At 39.4% G+C, this 24417-nt stretch overlaps 1 protein-coding gene across 2 annotated transcripts in view; it reads right to left on the bottom strand.

The window, feature by feature from the left end:
* Positions 1–24417, bottom strand: part of Abi3bp (ABI family member 3 binding protein) — a 207210-nt gene that overhangs the window by 124993 nt on the left and 57800 nt on the right. For both annotated transcript variants that reach the window (XM_057765303.1, XM_057765302.1), the window contains exons 2-3: positions 17640–17819; positions 2049–2117 (exon numbers count right to left, since the gene is read on the bottom strand). In XM_057765303.1, coding sequence (XP_057621286.1) covers positions 2049–2117; positions 17640–17819 — 249 coding nt within the window. The remainder of the gene's footprint in view (positions 1–2048; positions 2118–17639; positions 17820–24417) is intronic.

Raw genomic sequence — 24417 nt, 5'->3', positions numbered from 1 at the left:
TTGTCATGAATGTAATGCACCAACAAATTTTATACATAAAGAATAAAGATAAGAAAAGTCTCAAGGGTGTCCAAAGTCACATAGAATGCAAGGTAAAAACTCATATTTGCGATATTTGGGATATTGGGTTCCTTGATTATTTTCTGATTTCCTTTATAATGAATCCTTGGCTCTGCTCACAATATTTGAAGACATAAAATGCAGCTTAGAGATGACAAAATCTATATTTCATTCCCCAAGGGATCCTAAACTTGCATGATCAAATGATTATGTCACTAACTTGGTGGTTTTAATAGGAAAAAGATTAGCTAATTATAATCTATGTGGCAGATGCGAATGTAGAACAAATGGAAGTGATTCATCAGTCACTGCTTCTCTCCCAGATGCAGAATACCAAAACAAAAATGGCATCCACTGCCTGAGAGGAAAGGTGGACTGTCACATGCTGAACAGGTGACACAGCTTCCTGAGCTAGGAATAAGGAAGTGAGAAATAATTTTCAGGGCTAGTGTCAGAAAACTGGAAATGAAATGAAGGTAGAAATTAATACTTAAGCTACAAGAGCCTCAGTGGTTTAATTTTCTTTATAATTTTTATTTATATGATCAGGGTTACATGAACAATTAGTTCAGCGATTAGCCAAATAAAATCAGATTCTAAGATACGACAATCACATTTATTGTTCAAAATTTTAAAACACTGTTTTGAGATAACTAAGTCTTCAAGATTCCTGATCATTTAATGCTACTTGTAAAAGAAATAACGGAAGTCAAAGAAAAGGAGAAAAGGGTGTTAGAAACTGAATTATGGTGACCACCCCTGTGTTGCTACACTGGGAACAAATTCGGAGTAGCCAAGGCCCCTATACTCTGTGTAGTAGAAGTGTCAAATGCTGTTCCTCCCATCTGATCCCTCCAGATAAGCAGAACAAACACACACAGAGATGCTTCTCTGCATAACATTGAGGGTTACTCAAAAGGCAAAAGTGGTTAGGGAATAATTGAGTGGAGAAGAGTTCACACTAGAGAAAGCAAAGCAAAACTCTGTGGTCGATACTGTCCACAGGAAGGAAGAGGCTCTGTTGGAGGACAAAATGTTGTTCTAAAATTAGACACGGCAAGCTTTAATCTTTTGTCTTTAGTTTTATTCCTGTGCTGTGGTTAGATACCTGAGCAAGAGCAATTTAAAGGAGGAAGGGTTCATTTTGGCTCACAATTTAAGAGTAATTAAGAGAAGGCAAGACAGCAGGAGCTTGAACTAGTTGGTGGGGCACACCCACAACCAAGAAGCAGAGACCAAAGGATTCGTGCACTCAGCTAGTCTCTTCCTTTTATGTGGTGCATATGGAGTTCAGGAAATCACACTGCCCACTGTAAGGCATTTTCATCTCAATCAACTAACAGACACAACCCCTCACAGGCACACCCAGATACCAAATAATCACTACAGGTGTGTCAGGATGTTTCCAAGGTGATTTCAGTGCCCGTCAAGTTGGTAACACTATCACAGTCATGTTGAACTTTTACATATGTCTTTTATCCATTTTCTGTCTCCAGCCTTCCTGGTCTGAGAGTAGCCCAGAAGGGAAAGACACAGAGTAAATAAAACCAAAGCTCTGATCTCTACAGTATATACACAAATGAGATATCCTTTTCAAACAAATGGTTTCCTTAAGCTAAGGTTAGACATAAAGCTTTGCCTTTAAAATCTGAAAGGCCAATAGTGGGCAAGAGGTCATCCTTTATAGAATAGAACTAGCCAAAATGACACTTACCCTTCACAATAACCAAGGTGAAGAGAGCATGTTAATTGTCTAAACCCCAGAGTAGGCAGTGACAAGAAGCAGCAATGCCTACTTATGCTGAGAGTAGTATCTAGGACCAGGCTATGCTGCTCGTCCCACAGGGTAAGCTGCAGATTCTGGACTGATATCATCTATACCCACATTGCTAAGCCATTCCCAAAGCATTTCATCTCGAGCATGCAACAGAAGATGAAACTGCATGGTGCATAGGTAAGTACAAGAAAATCTAGAGCAAGGACCGTACCTGAACATGACTTCTTCTGACTGGGAGGAGGAGCGGGTCGCACGACTATCAGATACTTTGGCTCCGCATCTGAAACAACAACAACATTATCTTTTAGCAAAACCCTTTCCTTCAGAACCAGCACAACGGTTAGCACACCCATGTCCTGAATGCACATTTGCTGGTGTTAAACTCCCTCTGATCCCAGTACCACTGAAAGAGAAGTCTCAAGAACTGGAAAATTAATACTTTCTAAAAAGTCCATTAAGTCTTAGAAATGAAAATTAGATCCATATTTTCAAACCCAAATGGTATTGGGTGGGGATGAGGTCTTTAAGAACATGCTACACAGACTTTTCTTTTTTAAGTAAAATCACCTTATTCTCATTAACTCTCAAATGAAAACATCACACAGTTCATTTAAGGAAACCACTCAAAATTCCTGCCCAGTTCCAAATCCTGTGCATCTCAATGAATGTCTCTGCCATCAGAACGTCCATTCTGATGCTGTGCGGCTTTGCTTAAGGCTTTTCCTTTCACTGCCCAAAACATCCTTATGCGTTTATCCAGCACTAAAAATGAAAAAAAAAAAAAACCCTGTAGGTTGAAACTAAAAAAAAAAGCTTTTTGTCATCTTTCATAACTCATGTGTCCTTTTGCCTGCATTCCTTCTTTCCACACACCTACTGTTATCCACTTGAAAGCCTTTCTCAATTTTATATTATACCCACATGCTCATTTACACACACACACACACACACCTGCATATATATGCGTCACATGCTTTTCTAGGGCCCTCAGAGGCCAAAAGAAGGCATCAGGTTTCCTGGAACTGTAGTTATAAATGGTTGTAAGGTGCCACATGGGTGCTAAGAACCAAATCCCAGTCCTCTGCATGAGCAGTGAATGCTCTTAACCTCAGAGTCATCATTCCAGCCAGATATAGTATATTCATTAATTATTTGAAAATTTCAAACATGCATACAATTTATTTTAATAAATATTTAGTCCCCACTTACTTCCCCTAACACCTCCTAGATTCAATTTATGCCCATCCCCAATCTCATGTCTTTTAAATTCCACTGAATCCTATTTTGCAACTCTAGATAGGTTGGAATGAAGTTATCCACCAGAACTTATCATTAAAATATCAGAGACAATCCTTAAAAATATTAGGCCTTAAATTATGCATGTAAAATTATGTTAAACCCTATTAGATTCTATACTTGATCTTAACTAAAAGGCTGCAGGATTCGGTTTCTTATCTCCGTTCCAGCAGCGGATTCTGATTTGTAAGTCTACCCCTAAATAAATAACCGTCTATTTCTCAATTCTGAGATAGTGTGGGATTTCTCTTAAGCATCCTTCTTCAGGCACCAAAGCTACACAGAGAAACCCTGTCTTGAAAAACAAACAAACAAACAAAAACCACATGACAAAATTCAAGATAAGAGACTGTGAGAGGCGAAGGAGGTTTACTCTCTAATGATAATCAATCTTGCTTTTTGAAACAAAGGCCCTCAATGTTAGTTTTGTATGTGACCCTACAATTATATAAGTATCTTAATCTAGTCTTCAAAATGTCTCTTTAATAAGTCTCAACAATGCCCTTCTAGAAAACAGAGATCAGGCATGAGCTTTACTCAATTTAGAACTAATATTTAATTACTACCTTAAGACAGGCATTTAATTATGGGCTAGCAGCTTTTTGAAAAGGACTTGAAATATTAGAGCAATACAGATGCCAAAGACAGTGCCGAGGATCTAACATGGTCATAGGAACCATTTAAAAATCAGTTTTGGTCATGTTCACAGTCGTTTTGCATAGGCTATGGCAGAACAGAAGTGGAGCACTGGGTGTGGATGTATTCACACTTACTGCTCTGTAAATACTCCCACCTTGCACTGTTTCAGCAGTGTCCATGCTCTGTTGGTGATACAGACATGGGAAGATGGAGCAACTAAAGTCAAGTTTTCGATTCCATTCTGTATTGTAGATTTATAGTAGACTACAAATTCACACATTGGGGTCTTAGCAAACATTCTACCAAAATTATTTCATTATTTAAGGAACATATGCAATTAAAATCTCCACACAAGATAATTTATATAGGATGTAGTTCCTTTAAATTTGTTATTCTGTTAGTTAATCCCCAGTTTAACTTAATTTGCTTAAGATTGCAAATGCCCTAGGGTAATGGATAAGAGAACTTATTGGTTAATGAAGTCTAACATTGAAGACATGTATCAACATATATTTTTAGTGAAGGTTATAATCCTACTATAAGTGCACAATTTAAATTCTATCTTTCAAATTTTAGATCTTCTATTAGAGGACTCCAGTCTTGCAAAGGACACTGCTCAGCATGTGGCCACAGTCGCATGTGTTTCTGTCATGCAAAGTTTCTACCATGCATATGTCATATTACAAACATTAGGTAAGCCAGGGTTACCTTAGAAAAAACCATGTCAGGAGCTTAAACACATTCATTCATCTTCTATCTCTTCCTGCCCCTGTTCCTTCTTCCTTTCCCTCTCCCCTCCCCTGTAGCATGAATTCTAACAGGTCTTAATAATAAAACCTGGAGTCAGATATGGGGGAAAATACTGAGCCATCTGAGAGACAAAGGAGCAAAACCACAGCCACCTTACTTCTCATCTTCCCAACCAAAAGAGACAGAGTTCCTGTCTCTTTCCGCCTTATCACTCCCCTCCCCTCTACCTGGCCATATCACTTCCTGGCTGTCTATATAGACCTCCAGACCTCTACGGTTAGCTAGTGGCTAGCTCCGACCTCTGATCTACAAAAAAGCTTTATTTGACAAACAAGATATCACTACACTCCCAATTATTCTAAGAACTTGGTTTTATGCTGAACTGCATTTCCCTCTCTAGAGGCTGGGGTTCAATCCTGCCTGGCTGTCAGTGGGACAAGGCAGATGCTTCTCTGGGTATCTTTTATCTTTTCCATTAACTAAGTGGAGACAAACCACAGTAGCTGTTTTCACAGAGCCCTTCATTGTGGCTAAGTTTATTTGTAATTGTACAGAGTATATGTTAGTTATTTGTATGGTAATTATATGTTAGCGCTATTATCAATTTTCTTGAATGAAAAAGTGTCTGTGTTCTGTGGGATTAAAGGACAGACAGTAAGGGGGGAAATACTAAAAATAAACAAAAGCAAGTATCACAGTTTCCGAAATAAAAATATTTCCCCCAAGAAAATTATACACCATCCTCATTCATAAATATCACTGTAAAAAGTCTTCAAGACATATTGTCCAACAGAAGCTCATAATACATTCTAATTGTAGTTTATTACAGCAAACAAGCATAAGGTGGGCTTGGAAGACTGTGCCCACAGGCCCTGAGAGCACAACCGATAAGAGGTAAAACCAATTTTAAGAAAGAGTGGAGGTTCTTTTTGGGGAAAACACTAATGGAACATTTTTCTAGACACCTGAGGGCACTTGTGCTCACTAGGGCCAACGCTCAGTTATCCAGTGGCAAAGAACCACGGAAGTCAGGAGTCCATGGGGAAGAATGAGCAGAGGTGTTAGCACTGTGCTAACTTCACAATGGTTACTAAGTTAAGAACACAGTAATCTTTAAGTCACTTAGATTACTAGCTTTTTGATAGCAGAAAAAGAATATCTATGGAGCTGTAATTATCAGGAACTAAGTGAGCCCACCCTTTAGAGTATTTCCACATCTCTACAGAAAGACTCGGTGAACTGAGCTCAGACTAGACCAGGCTACACTTTGAGCTCAGGCTTTGCTCATTTATGCATCCTTAAGCCTGAAAAGCCGTGATTATCCATTAACATATTTGGAAAGAAGGGGTAAATGGAGTTTTGCATGAAGAATGGAGAAAACTATTAGGGAATGGGAACCAGCAGAGCCCATAAACACAAAGCACCTTTTCCTGCAAGCCTCATAATTCTTAAGCAGGGAATTAGTAAGTCTATTTACCGAACTGTTTCTTTTACTTATCAAAATTATTTAAACCAGATATCTGTTTTAGTGTAGATCAATAAACCTTTTCCTATTGTGCCTGAAAAATAATTGGAGACAATTTGACAAACCCTGGGCTGTTTGGTAACTATTTCCATCAAATATTACAAAATCTTTTAAATGATGAACCTGTGCCCAGTTTGACAGAACACACTGCTATGCCCCTTAGTTCAAAGAAAATTCTGGCTTCCTCAGTCTCCAGGACTGGAATAACACCAAAGTACAAAAGATCCACAGAAGTGTAGCCAGCCCCATCACGGAACCACCAGCAATGCAGAAAGGGCTTGGATGTCAGACAGAGAAGGGGGCCCAGAATAGTCACACACTTCGTCTGTGGGAGCTTACAGATTAGGTCGGCGCGTGTCGAAGGACAAATCTACAGGGTTGATGATAAACTCCAGCAAGAAGCAGCCCCAGCTCTCCCTGCAGCGGAATGGGCGGGGTCTCAAAATAGCTCTGATGGATAAAGATGTAAGGAAAAGGGCTTTTTCTTTCCGAACTCAATGTCCCCAGAGCTCTGCTAGACTCATCCACTCCTCACAGTCCTACTAAAGTGTTTGGAAGAAAACACTTTAATGGTGTTTCCAAAACAGCCGGCTGCAAAAACCACATCCCAGTGAAGGAGACATCGCTGGAGTGTTGCTCTGTGTTCTACTTTCACTTGAGGAGATTTGGGGAGGCAACACTATCAAAGACGCATTTCACCCAGGACTGGCTGTGTTAATTGTGGGCCCAAGGCAGAAAACAAATGGTCAATGAAACCTTTTAAAGTATAGAAAATGAATTATTAAGGACCTTTAAAAAAAACATGCCATTTCTTTTCTTCCACTGTCTCCGCCTTCACCTGCTATGGTGTCTACTTACCACTTAAGGTGACCCTTTGGAGATGTGCCCCAATCATCCTCCTCCTTACCTCTGACTCCCAACAACTTTGAACTGTGCTATGTTCCATTATGAAGTTCAGTTCCTCCACGGAATATGTTTGGAACCCTAGTGGGTTTTTATAAATCAATCCAGCACTGTCCCTTAATCTCTCACAAACACACTCTATGCTCTGTCTTGCATGGACCAACTTCCCATCCTCACATGTGTGCCAGCCACACGACCCCACTTGCCAGGCTGGGGTGCAGCACGAGAACCTTTTCTGGATGCACCTGCCTAGCCCTGAACCTTATAGCCTCCAGAATTGAGGTCCAGATATCTCTCTTGTTTAAATAAATATAAATTTAGTAAAAATTTAGTCCCGGGTATCCTATTATAGTGGCAGAAAATAGATGAAGACAAAATGTGTCCCATTAGGGTTTATTCCATTATCAAAGTTTCTTCTCTTCTCATTTGCACTCTCAGGACAGGAAATAAAATCTCTTTTTCCCACAACTGCAGTCCATGCACTGGGACTTTGACACAACCGAGTAGGGGCAGAATGGTGCTTGTTTCATCCGAATACCCTAGGATAGGAATGTATAGTGATAGGTAGTTTTTTTTTGTTTTTGTTTTTGTTTTGTTTTTTTGACTCTTTTGGGAACCCGCCACCCAGCTTCCCAAAAAATACACATATTTATCACTACTTATGAACGCCTGGCCTTACCTTGGCTTGTTTATAGCCAGCTTTTCTAACTTAAATTATCCCATTTCTCTTTAACTATGCTTTGCCCCTGGGCTTTTTAATCTTTCTTTATTCTGTATGTCTCTCTTTCCTTCTTACTCTGTGGCTGGCTGTGGTCTGGGGGACTGGCCTCCTGGCATCCTTCTCTCCTCCTTTTCTTATCTTCATTCTTCTCGTTTTTTCTTTTCTAGATTTCTCCTCCTGTTTATTCTCTCTGCCTGGCAGTCCCACCTTTTCCTCTCTCCTGCCAAGCTATTGGTTGTTCAACTCTTTATTAGACTAATCAGGTGTTTTAGACAGGCAAGGTAAAACAACTTTACAGAGTTAAACAAATGCAACATGAAAGAACGCAACACATCTTTGCAGCTTTAAACAAATATCCCACAGCATAAATGAATGTAACACATCTTATGCTAACACTCCACAACAGTGATAGCTCCAGAGCATGCAAGCACAACTGCTACCTGTTGTAATAGGAGCAGTGTGGCTGCTTCCTGCCACCCGGCTAGCTTTAGCTTTACCCAGAATAATTACACGGAAACTGTATTCTTTTAAACACTGCCTGGCCCATTAGTTCCAGCCTTTTATTGGCTAGCTCTTACATATTGATATAACCCATTTCTAATATTTTGTGTAGCACCACAAACTGGTGGCTTACCAGGGAGGATCTTAACCTGTGTCTGTGTCCAGCGGGAGAATCATGGCGACTGACTGACTCGGCTTCTTTCTCCCAGCATTCTGTCTGTCTACTCCACCTACCTAATTTTCTGTCCTATCAGGGCCAAGGCAGTCTCTTTATTTAACCAATGAAATTAACACATAGACATCATTTCCCTCCTCCATCATTTCCCCTTTTTCTGTTTAGACAAAAAAGAAAGGCTTTAACTTTAACATAGTAAAATTTCATATAGCAAAACAGTTATCAAGCAAGAATTACAGTTACAATATTTAGATCTATTTTATCTTTTATTACAACTAAGGAAAACTATAATTATCTATCTATTTGTTCCTATTGTATATAGTTGTATTTGGTTTGGCTCTATCTTATTTAGACAGAAGGGGGAGATGTAGGGGTAGCCCCAGCCAATCACCTTGCTTGTAGGGTGGGATCGCCTGGGAATATTTTTTACTAATAAATATTGCTGGTGTGCACTCCCCCGCCCCTTCTGCTTTCCTGTTCTTCGCTGGAATCTCGGGTTCTATAAGTCTCTTTCCCAATTAAAACTGAATATATTATTAAAATTTCTGTCTGCCTTCATTTACTCTGCTACAGCTACCACATCTGGCCATATGGCACCATAGTGTGTCTGTAGCTACCCTAATGCTCCCTGAGTTCACACCTAAGGGTCTGCTGGACATGGAAGCCAGCTGCTGGGAGTGAGCACTAGATGGTCAGTCAAACAACATGTGTGGGGAATAGAAGGGCTCTAAGTGAATGTATGGTGAGCAGATGAGGTCTTGAGCACATGTGTGTCATTGACATGACTGTGTCCATGTCATTGACTCCAGAGTCTCAGACCCCTGGGAACTGGCAGAGACTTCCCCAAATCAGACTCAGGGAACTGAGGATGCCTTCCTCTGATTGAATGTGCTAATGTTGGCCGTGTGTGAAAACCAGCAATTGAAGCTTCCTTTTCCTGATGACTGCAGCCTGAGACTGTTCCTCTACAGATGCTTTACCAAAACTAGCTAACCCCTCTTCCTGTGTGCTATATAATAAATGTGCCGAGGCTCCTGGTTGTGTAGTAGGTGCCTCTCCAGTCCACCTGACCCCAGTTAGTCTCTCTCTCTCTCTCTCTCTCTCTCTCTCTCTCTCTCTCTCTCTCTCTGTGTGTGTGTGTGTGTGTGTGTGTGTGTGTGTGTGTGTGTCTGTCATCTCTTCATTTCCTTGTTGCCTCAGTCAGGTGTCCAGGACCAAGCCATGCTGGACACAGTGAGCAAGAACATGCGAGTCTTGGAGATATGACAGTTGAGAACTTATCTAAGAAGGTGAGAGGCATGGAAGGCCCAACTACAGGAGCTCAGGCTCCAACCCCACCTCCCTGATGCGTGGCCCACAGGACACCACTTACTAAATGAAATGTAAAGAAAACTAGGAATTGAGAAGAGTGATAATAACTCATTTAACTCTGAACATAGAGTCCTCCAAGACCATTTGCCACCTGCGCATGAAGCCAGCACCAAGCTGACCCTCCACTCCCTGTCCCTGCATGCTCAGTACCTCTGCTGCTCCATCTTGTTTCCTATGGTCTGACACAGAGCCTGGTACATCTCATCCAGCCACAGTCCCAAACTAACCCTCCTTTGCTTTCTTTCTGTGACAAATTCTCCCCCTGATATCACAAATACTTAGTAACGTATTGCTCTGATCCACTTGCTCTAACGGCCAGTCCACATCCTTTCCCACTTACCAAACCTGTCAGATAAATTGCTGGCTTTCTCGCCTGTAGTATTTTCTTATCTGTGCTTCTACGTGCACCTCACACAGAAGCTTAGCATGGTGGGTTTGCTGTCCCTTAGCTGTTTTAATGTTCGGTGGGAGCTAGATGTTTGAGATCTAGCCTGTTCTGGTGTACACACGCATTCACCCATGAACACTTCAATGTCTCACATTGTCTGTCTAGAAAGGCCTAGTGGATGACCGGAACTTCATTTGGACAGTTTTCTCCAAAGAACAGTGTCCAGAGTTGAAGACTTCAAACCATCAGGTTGTCGTTTCTCCCAGTCCTTTAAAAGTGACTATGACCAGGTAGAGGTGCAGTGCCAAGAACTGTTTTCTCAAAGGAGTTTCCCCATATAGCTGAAAAGAACCTCGGTATGTGTATACTGTGAGGCTGAATAGCAGTGTGCTGTGGTGGCTAATGGACAAGACGGATCTGGAGTCAGCCTGCTGCTGGCGTATTCCTAAACCTCCAGGGATCCCTGTCTTCCCTGGAATAAAGAAGATGCTGTTTACAGTATCTATTCTACAGGGCACCTCCCAGGAACAACTGACCAATCCCTTGGCCCAGGACATTAAGGGAACTCAACAATCATTTCGTTGATGAAAATCTCTGTTCTAGCATATACTGATTAGTTACTGTGCATGGCATTTGGTGAGCTTGCACAGAAGAGAACTCATAGCCAACATCTCGCCTTGCTTCCCCTTCTCAGAGGGAAGAGTAAAGTTTGGGCTGTCACTTAATGACCAGACTATGAAAGATCTGAGGGTCATGCTGAGAACTTTGGGCTTTTGCTCACAAAGAGGTCAAGCAGGCACCGTTCCAACTACTGAGAAAATGGGACACGTTTAATAATTACACCAGGCAATGGGTTTAAATTTTCACATGATAGGCAAACCAGCTATTTACCAATAGTAGAATCACCCCCAAACTCAAAGAACTGTTTCTCCTTGAGACTACCACTACAGACCAAGGGAGATACTTTGTTCTGTTGACAGTGAGCCTTGACTGAAGAACTGAGAATAGCTCAAACTCATTGAGTCTGCTTATCAGACACATGGAGATGCTGAGACCCAATGCCTCTGGGAGGCCTCATTACTAAAGGCGTTTATCAGCTGTAGGAGTTCTTTGGTGGAGTTTTTGGGGTCGCTCATGTACACTATCATATCATCTGCAAATAATGCAAGTTTAACTTCTTCCTTTCCAATTTGAATCCCCTTTATCCCCTTATGTTGTCTTATTGCTATTGCTAAAACTTCGAGAACTATATTGAAGAGGTATGGAGAGAGTGGACAGCCTTGGCGTGTTCCTGATTTTAGTGGGATGGCTTTAAGTTTCTCTCCATTTAATTTGATATTAGCTGTCGGCTTGCTGTATATAGCTTTAATTAAATTTAGGTATGACCCTTGTATCCCTTAAAAAGAAACATGAAAAGGGGCTGGGAAGAGTAAAAGCCACAGGTAGGGGAAGAGCACAGGACACACTGTCCTGGACGTGCCAGGGAAGGGCCATGGGGACTCAGAGCAGCTGCAGCAGCATACTCAAACCCTGTGGGAGCTCAAGGCAAACCGAACCCCAGTGTGAACGAGGAGCTGGGTGCACAACCCCACCCCCAGCTGTGGGATACTGGCAATTTTAGCTGCTGGGAGAGAGAGAAACTATGTTCTCTGAGAGTGGAGCCCTGGTAAATTGACTAGATTCCAGTGGAAGACCACAGAGCCAGGAATATTTGAACAGCAAGAATTAGCCTTGAAAGATCTTTAAAAAATAAGACATAAAGTTGGATAGATAGGGAAGGGAGTTATATTTGAAAATGGTTGAAGGAGGGGGGCATGAATATGATCAAAACATATATAAATACTCAAAGGACTAAAAGAATAAAAAGATCCCCGTTTTGGTTGTCCAACACAGAGTAGTCAGCATTGAAACCATATACACACAAACAATAAAAACAGACTTCACAGGTTCTATTTATATCTGCACACATACATATGAAACAAATACAATCAAGAAAAAAGGCTATCGACTTCAGAATGGGAAGGGATGGAAAGGCTTCAAAGGAGAGGAACTGGAGAGGCTGGGGGGGAGGAAAGAGGGGGAAATGATAGAATTCTATTAAATCGATTTTTAAATGAAAAATATAAAAAATTGTCGAATTATTTTTATGCTCTTACTAGAATATTAAAAAGAAAAGGATTAATAAAAAAAGAGCACGTTGCTCTAAAGGACAAGTAAGAGCTTCAAGCATGTCACATGGAACAGCCTCCTAGGAGTTCCAGCATCTTTGTCCCAAAGGTTCCCCAAGGAACAGTGATTTGTCTCTGATCTCCTGAATGAGCAGGTGCTGACTTGCCTGGTAACAGGGCTTAAACAGTTTACATAAACTCTGGAAACCTGAATGTTCTCAGCAGCTTAGAGTCTATTATAGTCTCTGCCACAGATATTTGGGGGTGTCCATTCAATGCTATTCATTCTCAGTTAACTGATTAGAGAGGAAATACAGAAACCAGAGGTAGAACTTTAACCAGGGAACATTCTGTAAAGAGAAAGTAATGGCATATAAAAATGACCTTAGTGTTTCCGACTGTTAGCAAGACCTTGGTGCAACCCAGCAGATGACATAACGAGAAAGGGGGAAGGAAGTGGGGAGGACACAGAAAAAACTAAAAGAAGCAAGGATTCTTTATTGGACCCTAAAAAATCACTTCTAATGGCCATCAATTGACCTTAATTCTTTTAAAGTGAATTTTTGACTTTCTGTGTTGCAGAAGCATAGCCAAAGAATGAAACAATTATTAATAATAAAAACCAAAACAAACTAGGCTAGGTTTTAGAAGGAAACAATGATTCAGTTCTTTTCAGCCTTCCCAGGAAACCCCACGCAGGGACATTGGCATGCCAGACAGAGCAAGCACAAGCACACACACACACACACACATTACATGCACGCACAGACATACACATACACACATGCACATACACACATATCACATACATGCACATACACACATATCACACACATGCATACAGATACATGCATATACACACATCACACACACATCATGCACACACACACATCACATGCACACACATACACGCACACAGATTAAAGAACTCTCATGCTTTCCATACTGTAAACAGTATTTTCTGCATCCTGAAGCCAAGAGACTTCAAGCCCTGGTCACTAAATTCCTCTATTCTGATCATTATCTCCCTTCTAGTCACCAGATAATTACTCCAGTACTGGCCATTAAAATTATTTTTCAATTTGGCCTCCTGAGATTTCTTCAAAATGATAATGCATTTCCTTAGTTTATCAGTCACATAACTTGCAGCTAAATCTCTGAGAACTAGATATTATCTTCCTCGATCTTGGAAACCTTGGTCCTCTGGGAAGGTGGAATGCACTTTTTATATCCTACAGTTAGCCTTCAGAAAACTTTGCCAGAAGATGCACCTTTCTTAGAGGATAATTTTCGTCCTAACCAAATGGCCCTCCTTAGAGTTTGTGTAAGCTTTTACACAGATCTCAGTGAGTCTAAGCTATTTTGCTGCTGAGTGGATCAAAGGCCATGAAGATGTTGGGCATCTCCTAAGGGCATCCAATGGAGGAAGATGTTGGGCATCTCCCAAGGGTACTCAATGACTCTGCAGTCATAGTTACTCCTGGGATGGACTGGTAGAATATACTAGAATTTCTATGAGAAGAAGTTACAGGTTTAAAATTCTAGATCACCTTGATAATACGCAACAGCATCTCTAGACTTCAAGTGTTTTTTCTTGATATAATGATTTAGCCTCCATTTTTAAACCATCAATGGAACTAGAGAACATCACTTGTCACATTGAAATTCTTAATATACTTAGAATACTTTAAATGGCATGGCCATTTAAATTTGAAAGGAATGTCTGTTCTTTATTCTGTAGTTGAAAGAGTAAGAAAAGTGATTATACAAAACCATATTAATTTGGATATCCTCACTGCAGCTTGGAGGGCATTTTTTTCCTAATATCAAAGTTGAATGCTATGCACATATTTCTGCTAAATAGAATTCCCACCTTCTTTGCATGCTACATAAAATCAGATTCAAAGTTTGGCTGCCTAAACAAAGACAAGACCAATAGACTTTCTAATGTGGAAGTGGGAAATCTCACAGTACCCTCCGCTCAACAAAAAACTACAGAGAACTAAAGAATGTTGGGAACAGAGAGGACAAATATTCCTCCCTGGAGATAAGCTCCTCGGTTGGTTGTCCAGTTTGAAACAGTCCGTCCTGAAATCATATACTATAAGCAACACTGGGCAAATTCAGTAGGTTGCAATATTTACACACGTACATAACAATTGAAGAGAAAGAATCCATGGGTTGAGAGGGAGCAGGGTTAGGGGTACACAAGAGGGGGTGGAGTGAGGAAAGGGAAAGGAGAAAATGATGCAATTGTATTTTAAAATAAAAATACTGAAAAAGTATGTCAAACACTCCCATCCTTTTCTGCAAATAGCTTGGAAATCGAATCTCTGGATCTTCATGGTGGAAATGGGTTGTGACTTTTTCCTTCGTGCCGTTATTTGTTGGAGCCTATGTACTAGCTTCAGCCTTGACTTTTTCTCCTCTTGCTTATAGCTGCTTCATTTTCAAATGGTTCTGTGTCAGTTTAACTCCATATATTTGAGTTCTATAGATCATCTACTATATCCTGAAAGTAGCAAGACTAGGGAGCTTACCATTCTATACTCCATTTTAGCCATAGGTAGCCAGACTTACTCAATTTTCATCTCCCAAAATATTTTATGTAGTTGGTTGTTTTTACTCTTTACTCTTTGGGGCCTACCACCCTGCTCCCAAATAAGTACATGGAGACATATTCTTTCTTATGAATGCCTGGCCTTAGCTTGGCTTGTTTCTAACCAGCTTTGCTAACTAAATTATTCCATTTCCCTACTTCTACATTTTGCCTCTGGGGTTTTAACCTTTCTCTATTCTGGCTCTATTCTTTCTCTATTTTCTATTTCTCACACTGGCTGTGTGGCTGGATAGTGAGACCCTTGTGTCCTCCTCTCCTTCTTTTCTTGCTCCTCCTCCTTCCCCCTTTCTCTTCCTGTTTATCCTCTCTGCCTGGCAGCCCCACCTATTCCTCTCCTTTCTAGCTATTGGTCATTCTTCAGCTCTTTATTAGACCAATCAGGTGTTTTAAGCAGGCAAACTAACACAGATTCACAGAGTAAACAATGCAACATAAAAGAATGTAACACATCTTTGCATCATTAAACAAATATTCCATAGCATAAGCAAATGTAACACATCTTCAACTAATATTCCACAACAATTTTAGACTCTCAACTGTAGGGGAGAATACTGAATAGCTATTGTGTGTTAGCAGGCACAGAGTTCATTGAGAATAGACCCTTTCCTCATAATCAGCAGTTTTTAAAATCTCAGAGTACAACTACTAGATTCTTGGTTACTTTGACAAAAGAATAAAATCCAAATCATATCTCTGGCCTGGGTGTGTTATGAACTTCATGCAAGTTCATGAATAGATAGCTGTATAAACCTTATAAGATTATTATCTGGCCAGAGGCTCTCTGACAAATAGCAAAGATAACTCTTGTCTCCTCCATCTGAATGGACGTGGAAATACCATCTTAAAGAAGCTGTATGCTCTAGAGAATTTGAACTAGTATAAAATCCTGCCTAAAATGTAGATTGTCTCCATTTTACAATATGCTACCTTTTGTACTACAAAGGAAAAAACATAAGAGAAGCCTCCCATTAAATGTAGGCTGTGGACATCTCACCCAAGAAGTGTTCCAATTTCTCTACATACCAATGATATTCTGAAAGGAAAGGAAGAGAACTAAGATCCATAATCTAATGCAAAATGTGAACTTTATTTAGTGATTCAAATAGACCAGTTCTAAAAAGACAGTTGTAAGACCACATGAGAAATTTTAAGTGTGATCCAGGTATAAAGTGATATTGTAGGATTAAAGCAATAATGTAATAAATTTAAGGAATTATTAAAGTATTTCTTATCTGTTATAGATGCATACTTGATCAACATGTATTTTATGCTTTAAAACACTCCAAAAAACAGTATACACAACCACATAGAACAACATTAGCACAGTGATGTATATTCAATCTGTTTTGCAAGACTTTCATCAACATTATTCCCATTAATTTTGGAAATTTATACAATCAAAAGTCATGGATTAAAATAATAAATAGAAGGGGTCCCAGGACATTTGATCAACCTTAATTATTAAAACAATAGGTTGGAGTTTTTATGCAGAAAATTTTCTTTAGATTATGTACATTTTTTCATTAGCAATTTGACTTTGGACATCTTAATATTTAATGCTTTCACATGCTATAAAGGAAGCTAACAAATTACCAGGTTAAATATCAAAAAAGTCTATCAAAGATAAAATGTTTAATTCTAAAACTCCCTGGAAAGGGGATGGTATATCAATGTGAGAGTGAGCTTGTCTTTTGGTCAATTCCCATAGTGAAAATTAGATGATACCAGGCAAATATAATCATCCAAACTCAAATTCTTCATGGAATTGGTTACTATACTTGTGAAAACTACCTAATTTTCAGAGTGGGGGGGGTAATCACCTCTTAGATTTGTTTTAAAGTGGTTCCCTTATGTAAAATTGAGTTACTCGCTACTTTACAACATTATCTCTAATTGCTCATTAATTAACAATAATACCTCCTGGCTGGTATTAAGGAGCAACAGAGATTTCTCCAGAAAAACAAAAAGGCAGAAGAACAAAATCAACCCATCTTGGCATTCTCATTACACACTCGAAAATGCAATATGAAGTGCTGGAACACGGGGGTTGTACTCCGAAAGTTCAGAGACTGGGCTCTTAAGCAACATCTTAGTAGTGAGCAAAGAACCAAATATCACCCTAGACTTTCAAAGTCTTCACAATGAATCATCCTTATCAAAACCATTTAATCCTTTAAGTGGATTATATTTACATTTCCCCACAGAGAAAGCGAGAAGATGGCTCACATCCTGAAACTCTAATTTTATATCATTAAAACATTTTCAGAGAAATGCATGATTTCATAATTCATATTAAATTTCAATCTCCTTATCTGAATTACTAAAAATTTTAAAATGCAGTATGTTTTCTTTTCTTTCCAAAGATAAAATCCAAAATCTATAGTGGCTATCTTCTGCTGGAAGAAAGTGAAGACAACAAGAAGGAACATTAGTTCACATAAATAATGCCACAAGGGTTGAGTCCAGTATTTCAGCTGTTTTTTTCTTTATATACCTGATTATGTGGGCAAGGATTACAGCTTCAACAGCAGTTAAGACAATTATTTCTTCATATGATAAAAGGTTTCAATATAAAGAACTGTGCTTTGGGTTGCATTAATCACAAAGGTGATTTATACTGCCACATTGGGCTCAGCCAAGGATGTAGAAGAAATGCTTCCTATTTTCCACATTAGGACAACTTGTTATAGTTGGTTCCTCTTATCATCCACCCCTCTCCCTGAGTTTGATCCCCAAACACCTTACCTACTACAGCCTCAGTGACTTTCCCTTCTGTGGGAAGAGGGAAGTATTGGTTTGGGGACACATTGCTGCCATATCCCAGGAGAAAACCTTCGAGTTTTACACTTGGATTTGGACGCAGGAACTTCAAGAGGATGGAGTCGCTGGTGGTGTTGATGTGCACTTTCAAGCTTGGCCTTTTACCTGAGGGTGGAAATATAAGGTGAGTGTCCAATACATCACCCATTTTTCATCACTCAACCCCGCCCAGCAAACCTTGCCTATTGGAAACATTGTCCTGAGAACAAACACAACCTCTTTTGCTTCTTGGGATCATACCGCTGATGAAAAGCTGACCAAAAACAAGACTAGCATTAATATCAAAGAAAATGTACATACTACCGCATAAAGCACACTAAAATAAAAAGTGAAATAGAGAGATCCAAGTTTTGGTGGTTTGTTACTGAGGGGGTAAGTGGAATATTGGGTGATTTAATATTTCTATCCAAAGTGAGCTAGAAAATTCACTTTATACATATTACCAAGATATGGTGCAAGCAATTGAAGTTTCTTATTGGTAAAATTTAATCACTGTACCATGAAATATCTCAGCATCCCCGGGATGCTCTCCAGACCCATATCTACAAGTTTTGGTCATTGATAGAGCTGGGAATGGACAAAGAAGTAAAGCTTCTAGGATAAGGGTTGTTGAGGTGGTGAAATGGGGGTTGTTGCATACAGGAACCCTTGAAGGACCAAATAGAGTGAGACCCTTGGAAGTGGAGTTATGCGTGGGTTTGACCCATGTGTGTGCTGAGAGAGGAACTCGGGTCCTCTCAAAGCCCTGCGTGCTCTTAACAACTCTTAACCATCTCTTAAGAACTGAACCATCTCTCCCTTGCCGTGTGTTCTTAACTGCATGAGAATTGGTTTCCTTGAGCAGCAATGCTTATTTCAATGGTGCTTGCTGGTCAAGACCTCACATATGAAATTATATAAACTAGAGTCTAATCTTTTTCTAAAATGACTCAAATTTCTGAATTATAAAATATGCATGCCTCTAAAGATTAGGATCATGAGCTTGAATTTTCCCTTTATTCTCCAAATATTTAATATTTTAAAATAATTTTGCCCTTTTAGAAGACTGCATTTACAGGCAAATGGATGGAGCTAGATGTGGCGGCGTAAATAGATGCAGACAGATTATATAGATATATACAGCTTTAATAAGGAAATAGACTTACAGGACCACAGGTTCCTGCGGAGAACAGGAAAAGCGGAGCAAAAGAAAAAGGCTGCTGGAATCATGCCCGGCAGATTTATCCGTAAACATTAGCCCAAGGCAAACACGCCCCCAATGGGTGGGGCTATATCCCTACATCTCCCCCTTTTGTCTAAATAAGATAGAACTAAACCAAATACAACTATATACAATAATAACAAATAATAAATATAACAAACAATATTGAGAACAAAAGTTTTGTTAAACATTTTATCTCAAGGAGTCTAAATAACATAAAGAGTAACTACAATTATATAATCTTTAACTCCGTCAAAGATCTGAGAAGGGAATAAATATTACTTAACAATCGAGAGATATCCAAAATGTGCAACAATTGACAGAGACAACTGACAACCCAAAGTCTCGTTTGTAATGTTGAGTCAACCAACTTTGGCTAAGGCCTAACATAACTGGCATACCATTTTTAGAACTATCCTACCCTGTCTTGGCAGGATAAGACAATCTTGTTTTATCCACTTAGGGATATTTTGTATCTTTGTCAGAAGTTGAGGTATGGGCTTTTTTTAACCCAAAGGCCAGTTCTGCCAAGAAGACAAGCTCCCAGGGGAGTGTCTTTGGTGCTCAACGTTCTCTCGGGAATAGAGTGGCATTGCCAGGAGTAATTGTGTTTCGTTGGTACAGAAATTTTAGGTTAGATTAAAGGCCATTTTTTTAAGCTCTTGAAGAGGCTGAAGATCATACTATCTATATTAAATATAATCTCTATGTAACTAAAAGACCTGATTAACTTAAAAATAAATATGACAAACATATAATTCTCAATACCTATCTAACTTGAAGACTAAAAGAATAAACAACTGTGCAATATATGAAGACAATGATCTTCAACTGTAAACAATGTCATAGTATCAGAGGTAGAAATGTACAATGTAATATGGTAGATGTATCAATACAATATAAACAAAGTTATAAGCATACTCATACAAAAATAGAGGAAGGAACACTCACATTCAATATTTAATATATCAAAATGATGGAGGTGGTTCTTGTATCTTATCTGTTGCTTTCATTGGTTAACTAATAAAGAAAACTGCCTTAGCCCATTTGATAGGCCAAACCTTAGGTAGGTGGAGTAAACAGAAGAAAATGCTGGGAGAAAGAAGCTGAGTCAGGAGTCGCCATGATTCTCCCACTCCAGACAGACGCAGGTTAAGATCTTTCCTGGTAAGCCAGCTCGTGGTACTACACAGAATATTAGAAATGGGTTAGATCAATATGTAAGAGCTAGCCAATAAGAGACTGGAACTAATGGGCCAGGCAGTGATTAAAAGAATACAGTTTCCGTGTAATTATTTCAGGGCATAAGCTAGCCATGCGGGCGGCCAGGTGCCGGGGACGCAGCCCAGCCGTTCATATTACAACAGCTAGAAAACATCATTTTGAGTGAGGTAACCAGACCCAGAAAGACAAATATCACATGTATTCACTTCTAAGTAGCTTTTTAACATAAAGCAAAGAAAACCAGCCCACAGATTACAATCTCAGAGAACCTAGACAACAATGAGGACCCTAAGAGAGACATACATAGATCTAATCTACATGGGTAGTAGAAAAAGACAAGATATCCTGAGGAAATTGGGAGCATGAGGACCTTAGGAGAGGGTTGAAGGGGAGGGGAGAGACAGGGAGGGCAACAGAGAAAAATGTAGAGCTCACTAAAAATCAGTAAAAAGAAGAAGACTGCATTTACTGTTTTAACAATTGCCTCTATCATTTCTCACTAACCAGAGTTCCATGTTGAATGAATACTAGTCCCCACGTCACTGCAACATGAATTCCCCTCAGAAGTTATAATGAAGACTTTGTTATACCTCAACCCAAACAATTCTGAACAATCATGATCAATGTAGTACTGTTACACTTTGTGCATGAAATGTTTCCCAAAGATCTTACATGTTGAATGCTCCAAGATGCTGGATCAAGTCACTGAGGGGTAATTAGATCATGAGAAATATAACTTAACCTGTGGATTAATTCCTGAGTGGATTTTTAACAGGGTAGCATTATTAGGAAGTGGTAGAAAGCAGGAGGTGGGACCTACTTGGAGGACAAAGGCTACTAGGGGCATGCTCTAGAAAGTTCCATCTTGTCTCTGGCCTCACCCTGTCTCTCTGCTTTTTGGTGAGCAGTATTCCGCCTCACCCCAAACTTAAAGCACACAAACCAGGTGACAATGCACAGAAGCATATCAAAGCATGAGAGAAAGGAAATCTTCCTTCCTTTTGAAATATTTCTTCTGGGTGTTTGTTACAGTGACAAGCAGCTAACTAAACAGGAACATGGAAGGACTGTATGAAGTCTTTGAGAAAAGAAAAGGATTCCTTCAGGAATACCACACTATTGGAATGGATCCCATCCACCTCGGCAGCCAGGATCAGTTCTATGCATGGGCATATTAGTTTGCAATTGACTAAAAACATAATTTTATGAATGTTTTAACTCTTGGTTCTTCCTGCATCTGTGAAAAACTAAGAACCATAGACACTAAGTAATTTCTTGAAAATTCTCAAAAGGAACGTCACAGTTGATCTAGTTCAGTTCTTCCAAATGAAGGCAACTGAGTGTATTCACACTTCCCATCATCTTTCATGTAGACGTTAGGGTCAAAAGTCCTGAAGTTCTTGTGGGCCTTATTGTCATTGTAGCCACTGTCATTACTCAACAGAGTTAGGAGTGTCAAGCCATGGGCCTCATGGTGAAGACTTTGATTTGTCTTAATTTCTCCAGGTTTCAATAAGATACTATGTAGTTTACACAAAACAGACTTTGTCCAGTTCAGTTTTTCCATTGTTAATCAATGGGCCTACATTTCTGCCAGTATTACTTTGTCCCAGTAGAATGGGGCAAATGTAAGTTGAGATCACATTCTTCTGCTTTAAGAGGTTGTAATTTCTCACAGTAAGTTGAAACGCAGCCAGGTTGCTTGCCGTATTCTGTTGAGAAGATATTTGGAAAACTCTTTCTGGCCTTAAGCTGAGTTTGCACTTGACTGAGAGCACAGAATAGTGGCCTCACACCACACTAGAACTTTTCTCTCATGGACTCTGCTGGATGTAATCATGGTATGCTTCCTCTGAGAAAGCAGAAGGAATAATATACTAACAGAAAGAAAAAGACATAAACACAGCTACCGATCCACCAAAAGGGAAGAGGTTTGCTTCTCTGGCAGAGGACCCCAACCTTTCTCCCTTTGGCTAGCAATTTATGCCAAGAAATACATCATCATTATCAAACTTTGAATTATATTTTAATTATAGAACATTATAGAACAAATTAATTGACTCTTCCTCCAAAATTCTGATTTCTACTACTCTCCTGAGTGAAATATCTACAGATGTCATGAAAAGGAGTAACACATGCCGAAAAACATCCCTGCAATAAATGTCACAAATATAATATTTTAGAACCATCCTCTCTCCTCTTCATTTAAAGAGGTGCTTATCAAACTGTGGGTCGTGACCCGCCTCAGGGGTCACATCAGATATTTATATTACTATTCATAACAGTAGTAAGATGACAGTTATAAAGCAGCAACAGAAATAATTTTATGGTTGGGGTCACCCCAAAATATGAACTGTATTAAAGGGTTGCAGCATTAGGAAGGTTGAGAACCACTGATTGAACTTTAAGAACTCTGACCCTGTGTTATATAACCATACATTACTTCTGATATTACTTCTCAACACACCACACCTTATTTTGGTCAGGTCAGTCATCCCACATTCTAGAATATGAGATCTGTCCTGACTCTGCATGGTTATCACAAGAACGCTGTACAATCCCTCCACCTTTGCTTGGCATTCTTTCCACCCTTTACTTGTACAGTTATTACTTCATTGATCTTCAGCATCTGGCAAAAAGGTTTTACAGCTTTTTTCCTCTTATTCAAGATAGATTTATCAACATTTCCTCCAAATTACTGTTTACATTAGGATTCAATGACCCTTTATACTTCTGGATAATAAATATTCTAATATTTGGGTTCCATATCTCTGTGCATCATGTATTAATTTTAATATTTGATGATAAATCATCTTTATTACAAATTATTATCATTTGATTCCATCATGGATGGTCAACCTTTTGACACTGAAACATAATATGGCCACTTACAAAGTCTTCACTCAAAAATGCACTGACAAGTTACAAAAGATGCACAATGCTTTGTTAAGTGAGCTTATGATTTGGGGTTGGTCTGCATTCTCAGCTGACTTTGACCATGTGTAGCCATGAGGCCGCTAGTTGGACACGCCTGATGTTTTGGGGCCCAATTTATGTAACAGACATTATCTTTCAGAATTTAGTCATAGTTAGACTTCTGGCAAGTAATATAGATATAGTAGAAAATGACACACTACAACATAACCTTAACCAAAACAACACATAAATAAACAGCAAATATGTTGCCCAAAATGTCGTTGTTCAGGATACAGAGGGGGAAAAGGACTACTAGAAGAACATTTTATTGCATGTGAGAGACTATAAAAAACAATTAGGAAAGCAGTGATAAAATGCCTTGGGAAAAGCTGCATATTGGCAAAGTACATTCTTGGATCCACGCCAGTGGTTTCTAATCCTCTATTTGCAACACCCTACAGTATCTCTAAATATTTCAAAGTGTTGTGAAATTCTAAAAGTAAATAAATCAGACTTCTTACAGAGCAAAATTAGAATTAGCCATTTTTTAAACTTTCAAAGTAAATATATGCCTTCCAGCATTAAAGGCGGAGGTGAGACTGGCACACTGGACACTGTCAGTTTAAGAACTCTGGGTCACCAGACCAACCAAAGGAGGGAGGCTGCCAGCTGCTGAGGACAGGACCAGATCATTAAAGAAACAGTTTGGCCTGGGATACAGCTCAGTCACCGAGGGAGTGCCAGAGTTCAAGCAGCGCCGAAACAGAACAGCAACAAGCCCAAACCACCAACAAAAATACCGTCAACACCCACTACAAAACTCATACTTTGGTAAAACCAGCAAAGACATTACAGCCATTCAGTCACGAACCTCAGAGAAAGGAATCACCATTAAAATATATTCATTATTCATTTCTCCATGTCTAATTTCTCATAAAGTCATCTTATACTTTCCAAAGTATTGCAAAATATGGTCAAAGTTGTTCATGTCACATTGGTCAAGATGATAAGATTCTTGAGGCAGAAAACCTGCGTCATATTAAAAGTCTTCTAAAGGTAAAAGATATGTATTATGTAGCAACAGGAATTGCCTTAGCTTATATTTCCACAATGTTATAATACCCTGTGAAAAGATGAAAAATATTCCAAATAGCAAGTGTGCATCTAAATTTAATCTTATCAGGGCACCATGCACAGAATAATGGCAATACTTATACCAAGAAAACAAACACCCCTTAAAGGACGGATAACACACCCCATTTGTGGTCTTCTAGTGTCTCTCTCATACTACCCAGAATGCTCACAGCATACTGTAGCCTGGACATGCTCTGCCATTTACCTTGCTATAGAAGACTCATACTT

This window comes from Chionomys nivalis, chromosome 3, assembly GCF_950005125.1.
Source record: "Chionomys nivalis chromosome 3, mChiNiv1.1, whole genome shotgun sequence".
NCBI lineage: Eukaryota > Metazoa > Chordata > Mammalia > Rodentia > Cricetidae > Chionomys > Chionomys nivalis.
Note: the sequence above shows the minus strand (reverse complement) of the source record. Positions and strands in the feature narration are given on the sequence as shown.